Below are 13,009 nucleotides of genomic sequence, written 5' to 3' on the forward strand. Positions count from 1 at the left end.
GGTGATGTACAGACTTGTAGCAACTAAGAGCCACATAATGGGTGATGTACAGACTTGTAGCAACTAAGAGCCACACAATGAAGCTATAGGAAAAAGTTGTAGAAGCTAGGCTAAGAAAGGAAGTGGATATTTTTTAGCAGCAGTATGGCTTCATGCCCAGAAAGAGCACTAACCATGCAATTTTTGCTCTGAGAATGTTCACGGAGAAGTACAAAGATAGTCAAGAAGGAGCTGCTCTGTGTGTTTGTGGATTTAAAGAAAGCATATGACAGGGTGCTGAGAGATGAGTTACGGTACTGTATGAAGGTGTCAGGAGTGGAAGAGATGTATGTCAGAGTAGGTCAGGATATGTATGAGAGGAGTATGACAGCAGTGAGATGTGCTGTAGGTCAGACAGAGGAGTTCAAGGTTGACATTGTGATCTGTGGTCAGAGTAAGGAGCAGGGGAGGAACAACTGGAAAGGTGGATGTCTGCTTTTGAAAGAAAAGGAATTAAAGTTAGTCATAGAAAGACAGAATACATGTGTATGAACAAGAGGGAGGGAAGTAGAACAGTGAGTATAAAAGGGGCTGAGGTCAAGAGGTTTTTAAGTTTTTGGTGTCAACCATTCAGTGTGATGGGGAGTATACAGTGATCCCTCGTTTATCGCAGTTAATGGGGACCGGAACCCCTCGCGATAAGTGAAAATCCGCGAAGTAGGAGTGGGACCCTGTGCTCACAGCCAAGCACTGTGCAGGTTGACTGGCATTAGCCAGTGAAGACCAGAATTGGCAGTGGCACCCTGTTCTCTTCATGAATGAGAGCAGGTTCCCACTGATCGCCTACTGTATGACAGACGTAAAAGAGTCTGGAACTGGCATGGGGAACATGGTCTGCAGAATCCATGGAGGGTCACAAAGACCTCCACATGCTAGCCAACAGTTACTATTACTGCTGTTAAATGAAATCCTCAGAGCCATTGTCAGACCTTACACTGGTGCAGTTGGCCCTGGGTTTCTCCTGGTGCTTGACAATGCAAAGAAATGAATTCAAGTTTGATCAATTTCAATGTAATTTCAATATTTTACTTTGATTTTCGGTGTGATTTGGGTTGACAATTTTGGTTTCCATTGACCTGTGTCACATAGTTTTGTTCTCAGCAAACTAATGTATATATGTAAAGATTTTGGTTCATCATTGTATGCAGAAGGCAGTGAGCAGCACTCGAAGTCACTTTCCTAAATGCACTGTTTTCTGCATGTCCTCAGTGGGCATGCCAAACTTGCCAAGCACCAACTCTGACGTTCAATAGCTTTGTGTCCTGAGAATGGATCGTGTGTATAGCATAATTTATGGCATGACATGGCTTCATTTAACTTACATTATATTTATAAAATGAATAAATAAATAAATAAATAAATGTATTTATTATAAAGAACTAAATAATAAATAATGAACAATTTCTCCAGAGTCACATAAGTGGTAGAACAAAATGAAGGTTAACAGACAATGCGCTTTTCACACTGGTTCTTGAATTAATTAGTTGTGGAGTCTGTGTTAGCATATGCTACTTACTGTAGTAGCCATATAGGACTGTGTCTTCAATTTGCCTCCTTGTTTCATTACTTGTAGCCCAGTCCTGAAATTGATAAAAACAAAAATAATGACAATGGAATAAACAATGTATATATACCCAGGCAGATACATACATAGGAGTCATCAACAATCTAAATCCCGCATTTAACTCACGGTTAATGAATGTTTTACAATGGGATTAACACACTTTTTACCAAGGGTTATAAAACTGTTTTTGCAGTGTCATCACTGCATTAAGGTGCCAAGCATATACAGTGTGAAATGGTGTGGTTTTTGAATGTTCCAGCTAGATGCTTAGCTGACAACTTGTTTGTAAGCATTCAGATATTGCAACAGCTCATGTGTCTCATATCACATAAAATACAGCAAAACACTGATCAGTCAAGGTGCACGCTGTATTGCTAGTCCAACAAGAAAGTCAATGTTCTTTTCCAATCTCCTGGTCTGGTAGCCCCAGTTGATATCAAAGGATTACTACACCAAAACTAAATACACTGAATCTTAAAGTCAGCACTTTGGGTGCTGTAATCCATAACCAGTTTGTAAATACTGTATATAATAACTATCTGGTGAGGGGAAATAAGAATTACTTCTAAGTCTTACTTAAATAATATTTAATATTCTTTATAATAATAATATTATGGGGGGCACGGTGGCTTAGTGTTTAGCACGTTTGCCTCACACCTCCAGGGTCTGGGTTCGATTCCCGCCTCCACCTTGTGTGTGTGGAGTTTGCATGTTCTCCCCGTGCCTCGGGGGTTTCCTCCGGGTACTCCGGTTTCCTCCCCGATCCAAAGACATGCATGGTAGGTTGATTGGCATCTCTGGAAAATTGTCCCTAGTGTGTGAATGAGTGTGTGAATGAGAGTGTGTGTGCCCTGCGATGGGTTGGCACTCCGTCCAGGGTGTATCCTGCCTTGATGCCCGATGACGCCTGAGATAGGCACAGGCTCCCCGTGACCCGAGGTAGTTCGGATAAGCGGTAGAAGATGAATGAATGAATGAATGAATAATAATATTCTTACATAAATAATAAAATTTCTGCTTTGAGATATCTACAAATCAGCATGCCTTCTTATTGCTTGTTTTATGCATTTTATTGGCATTAAATGGGATTCATGCACCATACAACCTGCACATGAACTAACAGAAAAAAGCCCCAATTTGAGTTTAGGATGTGTTTCATATTGCCATTTATTTAAGCAGCAAAAAATTGGTCTAAAATGACTAATGGCGCTGCCCTATTTTGCTTGTGATGCTTAAATTTCCAAAATAATTATCATACCTTGTATGTACCATTCTGATATTTCATGAACGAGACTAGAAAAATATCCACTGGGAGAAGAGCTGATGTGAAGAGTGCAATGGCCAGAGCACATATGGCTGTAATGGTAGAGATGACTTCACTCTCCTGGTGGCTCTGGTAATTTCGGATGTAGACCCAGCAGAAGGCTAAAATAACCTTAAAGTTGAAGATAAAGAGAGTTTATAAAGAGAGAAAATGTAATACAATATAAAGCCTTCTTAATAGTAACATAAAGGATAGTTTATAAGTTGTCTTTAGAAGTGGTAATAAACTGCTGTTACTGAAAGGTCCTACTGACCAAAAAGCTTTTGTTTAGCAAATAGTAGTATACTAATAAGAACTAGATTTGTAAAGTTTGTCGTGACAAACTTTGATGTTGGCTTTGAAGGTGCAAGTATTCGCAAAGGCCGGTGCTTTTTGGAGGTGAGTGGACATAAGGGTTAGTGTTACTTTTGGAGGCAAGTGGACAGAAAGATTGTGAAAGCTACTGGACCGCTAGGGTGCCAATACTTTTGGAGGCGAGCGGACATGAGCATGTGATCCGAATACCATTGAGGACGTTCCTCTCATTGTTCTGAGTGTTTTGATATGTCACATGTCCATGTTGTAAAATGTTTTTTGATTTTGCATATTTTGGGGGCGGGTCTGCGGCACAACCGAAAGGCCAGTCGGTACACCAGTTTAAATCTTTGTTCAGAGTATCACCCTAAAGGAGCTGGCCAAGTTTGGTGTAGTTAGTTGGAAAGCTTGCTGAGTTATAAACCTCCAAAGTTTATAATGGGAGTCTATGGGAAAAAAGGCCACTTTGAGACCCGGTACCGGAAGTACTGGTACGCTGATCGCTTAGAAAAGTAATAGCAACAAACTTCAGACCAGGTTCTACAACACATACAAATTTGGTGCATGTGGTGTGACGCAATTCCCCTCCTTGGGCTGAGTGTTTTGATATGCCACATGTCCATGTTGTGCTAATGTTTTTTGTTTTCACGTGACATCATCAGAATACACGTGAGGAAGTTCCCCTCATTGTTCTGAGTGTTTTGATATGTCACATGTGCATGTTGTAAATAGTTTTTTGATTTTACCTATATTGGGGGTGGGGCTGCGGGACAACCAAAAGGCCAGTTGTTACACCAATTTAAACCTTTGTTCAGAGTATCACCCTAAAGGAGCTGCCGAGTTTGGTGTAGATAGTTTAAAAGCTTGCAGAGTTATAAACCTCCAAAGTTTATAATGGGAGTCTATGGGAAAAAAGGCCATTTTGAGACCCGGTACCAGAAGTACCGGTACCGGGATCGCTTAGAAAAGTAATAGCAACAAACTTCAGACCAGGGTCTACAACATATCCAAATTTGGTGCATGTGGCTCGAAAGCCCTAGGCCGCATTCAATTTTATACATTTTTGTCTAAGCTGAAATAGGAAAACAGAATGTTGGCTTCTACAAAGCGACATAATAATGAGATCAACCTTCTTTCAGTACTAAACATCAACATACTGTATATCTAAAATATATACAGGAGCTTGACTAGTAAATCTGAGCACATCACTCCAGTCCTCAGGTCCTTACACTGGCTTCCAGTTACATTTAGAATAGATTTTAAAGTATTGTTACTCGTTTATAAATCACTTCATGGCTTAGGACCGAAATACGATACAGATATGCTTATTGAATATAAACCAAGCAGACGACTCAGATCATTAGGATCAGGTCAGTTAGAGATACAGAGGGTTCACTCAAAACAAGGTGCATCAGCATTTAGTTATTACGCCACCTATAGCTGGAATCAGCTTCCAGAAGAGATCAGATGTGCTTCAACAGTAGACACTTTTAAATCAAGATTAAAAACACATCTGTTTAACTCTGTATTTACTAAATGATCACCGTGCTGCTTCACAATGACTGCACTTTTTATCCAAATAACTTTTACTCCTGTTTTATTCTTTTTAACATATTTATGTTGGCTTTGTAGAAGCCAACATTCTGTTTTCCTATTTCAGCTTAGACAAAAATTTATAAAATTTAAGGCGGCCTAGGGCTTTCGAGCCACATGCACCAAATTCTTATATGTTGTAGACCCTGGTCTGAAGTTTGTTTCTGTTACTTTTATAAGCGATCCGAGTACCGGTACTTCCGGTACCGGATCTCAAAGTGGCCTTTTATTCCCCATAGACTCCCATTATAAACTTTGGAGGTTTATAACTCGGCAAGCTTTCAAACTATCTACACCAAACTCGGCCAGCTCCTTTAGGGTGATACTCTGAACAAACTTTTAAATTGGTGTACCGACTGGCCTTTCGGTTGTCCCGCAGCCCCGCCCCCAAAATATGCAAAATCAAAAAACTTTTTACAACATGGACATGTGACATATCAAAACACTCAGAACAATAAGGGGAACTTCCTCACGTGTATTCTGATGACGTCACATGCTCGTCTCCACTTGCCTCCAAATATTTTGGCACCCTATCTTTCTGTCCACTTGCCTCCAAAAGTAACACTGTCCCTTATGTCCACTCGCCTCCAAAAAGCACCGGCCTTTGCTGGTCGTCAAAGCCAACATCAAAGTTTGTCACGACGAACTTTACAAATCTAGTTTAACCTTTTTTTATTAAAAACACATTTATTTTTTTAATTGTTCTTTGTTTTTATTATGATTTTATCGTGTGTCTCTTATTTTTACATATATATTTTTTTTCTCTCTCTTATAAACTGTTTTCTAATGTCTATGTAAAGCACTTTGAATGACCTCTGTGTATGAAATGTGCTATACAAATAAACTTGCCTTGCCTTGCCTTGCCTAGTGAATTTCCGAAATAAGAATAAAAGACAAGACGCTTGTAAAGATCCATCTTAATACAATCACAAATAGAAGTGAAAAAAATGAAAAGACTGCCGATGTGTTGACCAACAAGGGAACTCTAGAATGTAAACAAACCAACATTTGCCTATTATACGCCTACAACATATAACTTTGACAAATTAAATTTAGCCAAAAAGGGTCAATTACACACTGGGAAAACGCTGCATATGATGTCTAATTAAAAATACTTCTCTTACCAACAGTACAATAGTGAATATAGACCATCCTAACACGGATTCAGTTAGCGCCATCTTCATCCACTTCCTGCAACAGACGGTGCCCCAGTCACATGATCGATTACACGCAACCCAAACACGGAAGTAGAAAAAATAGCAACAAATCTCTCCACTCAAAGTAGCAACAAATACTCATGGCAAACAATCTAAAAAAAAAAACAAAACAAAAGTAATAAGTAAATAATAATTGATATTTTGAACAACAGGAGTTATCGAGATCCTTAATTATCCTTATTTTTCCCCAAATGCAAATCCATGATCCATATTATTTGTTAATGTAGAAACAGGACTTTAGTTTGTGAAGTGCTTTTCCCTAAGGTTTAACAGTGATTTATTATTATTATCAAGCGCGAAGCGCTGGAAACCTATTGTTTTTGTTAGGATTTTTATTATTATTATTATTATTATTATTATTATTATTATTATTCCGCCATAGAAATGGTCGTGCAGCCCAAACCGTAAGGCCTAGAGAGCTCAAACTTGGTCAGATGGTAGTACTGGTCACAGTTACTCAGGGCCAAAATCTCAGCGGAATCGGACAATCTGGGGCACTTCAGCGCCCCAAAACGCGTTTGTGCCCATAAGTCCAAAAACCCAATTTTGTGCTGACTCGTAAGGCAAAGTCTCAGAATCAGAATCAGAATGGTCTTTATTGCCAAGTATGTTTTCATACTTTGTTTTGCTTCGCACGAGGATTGTAGACTCACCGATATGACTTTGTTTATTTGTCACTTTGTGTATGTGAAAATCCTTTAAGGCCTTAAACTCCCTAAAGGCCTTAAACGCTTGAACCCGGGAAATGCTGCTTGCAGCTTTAATTATTGTTATTATTATTAATATTATTATTATTATTACTACTATTATTATTATTATTATTATTATTAATAGTAGTAGTAGCATTAATGAGCATTAAGTATCTCTATTTTAGTACATTTTAGTATCTCTATTTAATTAAGCTATATTTTTGTATTTGCCATGCAATGTATGTAAGAGCATATAATCATTAATATATCTACACTTATGATCTTGAAACAGTATCAATTACTGGGAGCCTACTGTATGTGAACACAGACGTGGGCATGCGCAAGTTTTCATCGCCGTAATTGGTGAATCTAAATCATGAATCTGAATCTAAATCAATACCATTTTACCCTTTTACAATACAAAATAAATAAATAAATAAATAAATAAATAAATAAATAAACAGAACTCACGTAATTCGTGTGAAGTCAGCTTTTAGCCACATTATACCTATTTTGCGTTATAATATTTATATATGTTATTGCTATTCATAGCATGTCAAATCAGTCAAGAACATTTACATTAACTGAAGTTAATAAACTAAAGTTTAAATATACAAATCAGGCTTTATGTGCTTGTTGAACATTCAAGTCCAGATTTAGTGCCCCCTTTGATGTTATTATTGCCTCCTCTTCTGTTAAAGCTTTTCACTAGATTTTAGAGCATGGCTGTGGATTTGTATTCACTCAGCCACATGAGCATTTGTGAGGTCATTCAAGTTCTTTCAAACCAAGCTTGTTAAAAAATGACCTTCCTTCCAGAAAAGCAGTGAAAGCAGCAGATGTAAACTGAACACCATTATCAGTTACTAGGCTAAGTGGATTGCCATGATGGCTAAAGACTGAGGACAGAAACGAAATCGCTGACTCTGTGGAGGTAGTATGAGTAAAGCAGACCTCAGGATATAAGCTATAGTATTCAATTAAGGTTATAGCAAAAATACAATCAGACGCAGCAGTGCCTAATGGTCCAACTATATCCACAGATTTTTTTCCATGGACCATCTGGTTCTGATTGGAGAGGAGCTGGGAGAGGCTTGGCAGTTTTGTCATTAAGCTGGCATACATGGCAAGAACGGACAGCATCATGGACCTGAGCATACGTTCCTGGCCACCAGTACCAGGTCACGAAGGCATTGTTTAGCTCACCTCTGCTTGATGTCCCTCATGTGCGATGAGACAAGCGTAGATCGGAGGGCAACAGGCACAATAAGTCGTGTTCCACGTTAAACAAAGTTGTCCTTTACACACAATTCCAGCCGTAGTTTAAAATATGGTTGCAACTCCATGTCCAGTCCCTTGGATGAAAAGGGGCCAGCCCTTGGCAATCATTGTACAAAGTTTGCTTAGTGTAGGGCAAGAAACACATGCAGCAGTAACATCATCAGCAGGCAGTGAATTACATCTGGCAGTCAGAAATGCAACAAACTCCTTATCAACATCACTTAAAGTCAATACATCAGTATTATCAGCAGTAGGCATTGGCAAAGGCAGTCATAATAGGTAGTCACCAGGATCATTTTGAGAACCTGGACGGTATTCCACATGCAGACCACTGTGAAACACGAAGACCAGCATGACCAACACCCTTTGTGGTAAGCAGAGTTGTGATCCGTTTGTTAAGTAAAACGACGGCCCCGCAGGTATTTACGCCACTTTTCGATCTGGGCCAACCTGAGAAAGCATAGCTCCCAGATCATTGACTGAAGGGTCCGTGGAGACAATCGTGTCTAGTGTGGGGTCAAATAATGCTAAACCAGAACTGTTTGCAAGAAGCTGTTTCACCACAGTCAAAAAAGAGCGGTCTTTTCTGCTTTTTGAGTGCGGAAGAGTCGGCACCTTGGTCACAGCCACAACCCCCGCCCCCCTTGTTCGATGCCCCTACCTATAGTCGATGAGAGCAGGGAAGAGGAGAATAGAGGAGAAGTTACAAAGGCACAAAACGGCGGGAAAAACCCGCTAAGCCCATTAAAGCATATACCTGCTTCTTGGTTGATGGGCAAGGATAGTCCCTTACTGCCTCTACCTTTTTCTCTCCCTAAGAGGGCCCCCAGGACCTCCCCCAGGTGGAAGAGATGGTCTGTCCAGGTGGCGGAATGAATGCTGTCATCATCCAGGTATGCAGCCGCTAATTGCCGATGTCCATCAGTCACTTCAAGGCGGCTGGAGCCCAATATAGGCCAAAAGGGAGAACCTGGTACTGCCAATGGCCTCTGCTGGTGCTAAACGCTGTTTTGGGCCAGGCATCCAGTGCCAAGGAGACTTGCCAGTAGCCCTTGAGGTCTGGAGTGGAGAGATTTACCAGGCCCTCCTGAGTCGCTCCATCAGGTCATCTACCTGGGGTAGCTGTCGAACTTTGACACCTGGTTGAGCCTCCAGAATGTCCTAGAGTCAGACTACACAAAACATAGGCTACTGAATCCTTAGAGTCAATGATCCATTAACATACAAACACCTTAAAACAGACAGAACAAAATGACCTCAAACTAAATTGGTGGTTATACAAACAGCGTGGAAGTAGAGCCTCCTGACCTACTAAGTGCTACTAACAGAAGATCACCCAATATTCTTATTTAATACTCTTGCAAAATTAACTAGGAATAAGACCACCACAGAAGAATGCACACTGTCAATATTTAGTAGTTTTGTTATGAATTTGTGACAAAAGTGAAAATATCTGGCTGGAAATTGAAAATATTAAAGTTAGACATTTAGATAACTAAGCATGCTGATGACTTTATAGCTATATCAGATGAGTAATATGAATGTTTTACTCCCCTTTGAGAGACCAAATAATTTTATTTATTTCATTATCAAAATCAGCATTAACTTTTCTAAATTTCCATGGGATCTGTCTGCCTTAGGGACCAGTCACTTTGGGAGTACTTGATTACCCCGTATCAAGCATAGCCATGAGTTCCTCCCAAAAAAACCTGTTTTTTTTGTGCTCAGGCTCAGGCTTCTGCATGCAGCCACCGCTGGGGCATCTCAATGTGGTGTTCATTTGTGATTTATCATGGACGGCTTGGACTAATCCCTGTCTGAACACCAGCGGAACGTTCTGGCAGGCTTTGTTTGTCTTGTGCCATGTGCTTTCATTTTTGTTTTGTGTATCACGCGTGTTCTAGTAACAATATTACTAGAATAGTCTAATTTTATCTGAGATATTGCTAAGATGATGTTATTAAATAATGCAAGAGCAGCATGTCCCTAAAGTTGTTGAAAGTTATGAAAAGATAACTCGTATCATATGCCTTAGATCGGGTTGGAGTTATGACCAGCTGAAAGCCATTTGATACTGTTAAGGATGGCCTCAAGTGGGCAGCCTTAAGATACATGAGATTACTGTAAATGGTGTCACTTGGAAACCATGAAGATGGCATTGGATTACAATTGATAAAAGCAGTTTTGCTACCATAGGACTTTAAATGCACAAACAGTCTCCTTCTGTGAACAGTTGATAACCCAAAATAGACTGTTAAAACTCGATTGAATTTCCTGTTTAGAAAATCTTTTGACGATATAATTTACAGAAAATTATCACACTCAGCTGTCACTAAGGTGATGATGGGTTCACTTTTCAGGTGTCACACTCAAAGTTTCTTTCTAATATTGCCACAGGGAGTATTTCCTAAATAGAATCTACAACCCTGTTGACATGACGTACAAGGTTGTGTGTCCCAGTCGCTATTATAATTTCTTGAACCCAGATTCAACCAACCGGGAACTGCAGTCTTAAAGCAGAACATGTGCAGAGTCTGTGCTTACTTTATACAGCTGGCTATATAATTTTAAGGCCCTTGTGCAATGAATCATGTCATGTCATCATTGCAGCCCTATTATATGTATCTCAAACACAAAGGGTGAAATAAATGCTGGATATGGACAGTTGACTCTGGTTCCAAAAGCTACATAATCCATGTACTGGTGTTAAAAAATATTCAGAGGTTTGTGTAATTCATGTAGGGGATTGTGCTGAATGGTCTTATTTAGAGCTGCAACATTTAAAAATTAAATTGCTTATTAGGTAGTTGCTCTTATAGTTTTATTTTTAATGATCAAATAAACATAATTGTTTTCTAAAAATTGTGTGAAATATTCTTACTATGTAGTAGTAAGTATTTATGTATACAGTATATTTATTTTTTATGCATAATTCAAATGTTGGGGGGGCACGGTGGCTTAGTGGTTAGCACGTTCGCCTCACACCTCCAGGGTGGGGGGTTCGATTCCCGCCTCCACCTTGTGTGTGTGGAGTTTGCATGTTCTCCCCGTGCCTCGGGGGTTTCCTCTGGGTACTCCGGTTTCCTCCACTAGTCCAAAGACATGCATGGTAGGTTGATTGGCATCTCTGGAAACTTGTCCATAGTGTGTGATTGCGTGAGTGAATGAGAGTGTGTGTGTGTGCCCTGCGATTGGTTGGCACTCCGTCCAGGGTGTATCCTGCCTTGATGCCCGATGACGCCTGAGATGAGACTCCCCTTGACCCGAGTATAGTTCGGATAAGCGGTAGAAAATGAGTGAATGAGTGAGTGAGTGAGTGAGTGAGTGAGTGAGTGAGTGAGTGTGAAATATTCTTACTATGTAGTACATAGTATTTATGTATATATTTATTTTTTATGCGTAATCCAAATGTTGTCCCAGAAATGTGTTTGTAAACATTTTTAATCTCAGTGGGGCAAACTGTTTTCTGATTAGATTTTCTGCTCTCACATATGCTTGTGGTAAACCCTAACAAAGACCAGCTAAAGTAATAAACTAACTAATAGCATAACACAGTTTAATATATATTATCTTGTAGTGACAAAAAATGATGACAAGTGCATTGCCTCAAATTTTAGAGCAACTAATCATATGATGACAAATGTAGAGTAAAACTCATGACAACCCACTCTTTCAAGAGAAAGACAGTCAGGAGGGAAGGCATCTGTGCAATTGTAAAATATTTTGGGGTTTTTTTTGTGTATTTTGCGTTGTCTGTATTGTTGCGTATCAAGCCATTTGTTTTGCCCTGTGCTCTCTTTGCTGTTTTCTGACCATTGCTTTTGTTACTTGGATTTATAACGCTTTGACTTGTCCTTGTCTGTTTTGTTTGCTTGTTTACCTGGTTGTTGATCTCTGTGCCTGTTCACAAATACACGGGTGTTTTGCCTTTTGGAACTGTTTGCCTGGTTTATAATAAAGCACCATATCATCCCACATATGGATTCCGCCGCTCATTCATTAGTCATGGTATTTCATTGAAGGTTGACAATGGGGCTTTTTACACCTGGTCACTTCATGCGTTTTCTGTGATCAGATAGCTATCCGATTGTAAAAAGACCAGGTCTAAATGCCCTCCGAAACGTTTTCGAGACGGATATAAATCCGACCGTTCAAACCACTTCAGGAGGTTGTCTGGGACGCATTTCAGATGAAACTGGACAGGTGTAAATGAATGTGGTTGTTCAAGCCACATACGTAAGCACTATACTCCTCCCAAACGGAAGTACGTCACTCGCAAGTGACTCACGAGTCGTGCATCGTGCCAGAAACAAATAATGTAACACTTACAGCCAATAGGAAGAGAACTTCAATACTTTAATATCGAACTTTAATAATGGTCTCGCGCCACAGTACCTGAGAGTGTCAGGGGCGCTGGGATAAAACTCCTGATGTTTGCGCGTGCTTAAGGGGTTCCAAATATTTTAAACGCTGCTGATCATGGGTGGAAACGAGATATCAAGTATTCGAGATATCAAGTGTTTGTATATGATATAGTCATATATTAGAAATAGTCGTGTAATAATATAGGCTATTCATATTCACTTTTTTTATTTTTTATTTTTAGTTTTGCACTCAGGAGGCCAGCCAACTGTTGCTAGCTTGTTGTTGATGGCAATTTTGTTTTACTTCCTGATCATAATTTATTTATTTATTTAACAAATCATTTGTTAATGAGGGGGCACGGTGGCTTAGTGGTTAGCACGTTCGCCTCACACCTCCAGGGTCAGGGTTCGATTCCCGTCTCCACCTTGTGTGTGTGGAGTTTGCATGTTCTCCCCGTGCCTCGGGGGTTTCCTCCGGGTACTCCGGTTTCCTCCCCCGGTCCAAAGACATGCATGGTAGGTTGATTGGCATCTCTGGAAAATTGTCCGTAGTGTGTAATTGCGTGAGTGAATGAGTGTGTGTGTGTGTGTGTGTGCCCTGCGATGGGTTGGCGCTCCGTCCGAGGTGTATCCTGCCGAGATAG

General features: G+C 39.9%; 1 protein-coding gene across 1 annotated transcript in view; it reads right to left on the bottom strand.

Annotated features, from left to right (window-relative positions):
- The window catches only part of lmbrd1 (LMBR1 domain containing 1), a 45,236-nt gene extending 39,193 nt beyond the window's left edge, over positions 1–6,043 (bottom strand). Inside the window, exons 1-3 of the mRNA XM_060864428.1 lie at positions 5,939–6,043; positions 2,862–3,038; positions 1,556–1,619 (exon numbers count right to left, since the gene is read on the bottom strand). Of these exons, the coding sequence (XP_060720411.1) occupies positions 1,556–1,619; positions 2,862–3,038; positions 5,939–5,998 (301 nt within the window). The 5' untranslated portion in view covers positions 5,999–6,043. The remainder of the gene's footprint in view (positions 1–1,555; positions 1,620–2,861; positions 3,039–5,938) is intronic.
- Positions 6,044–13,009: the final 6,966 nt, after the last annotated feature.

The sequence above is a fragment of the Tachysurus vachellii genome, chromosome 2 (assembly GCF_030014155.1).
Source record: "Tachysurus vachellii isolate PV-2020 chromosome 2, HZAU_Pvac_v1, whole genome shotgun sequence".
NCBI classification, from domain to species: domain Eukaryota; kingdom Metazoa; phylum Chordata; class Actinopteri; order Siluriformes; family Bagridae; genus Tachysurus; species Tachysurus vachellii.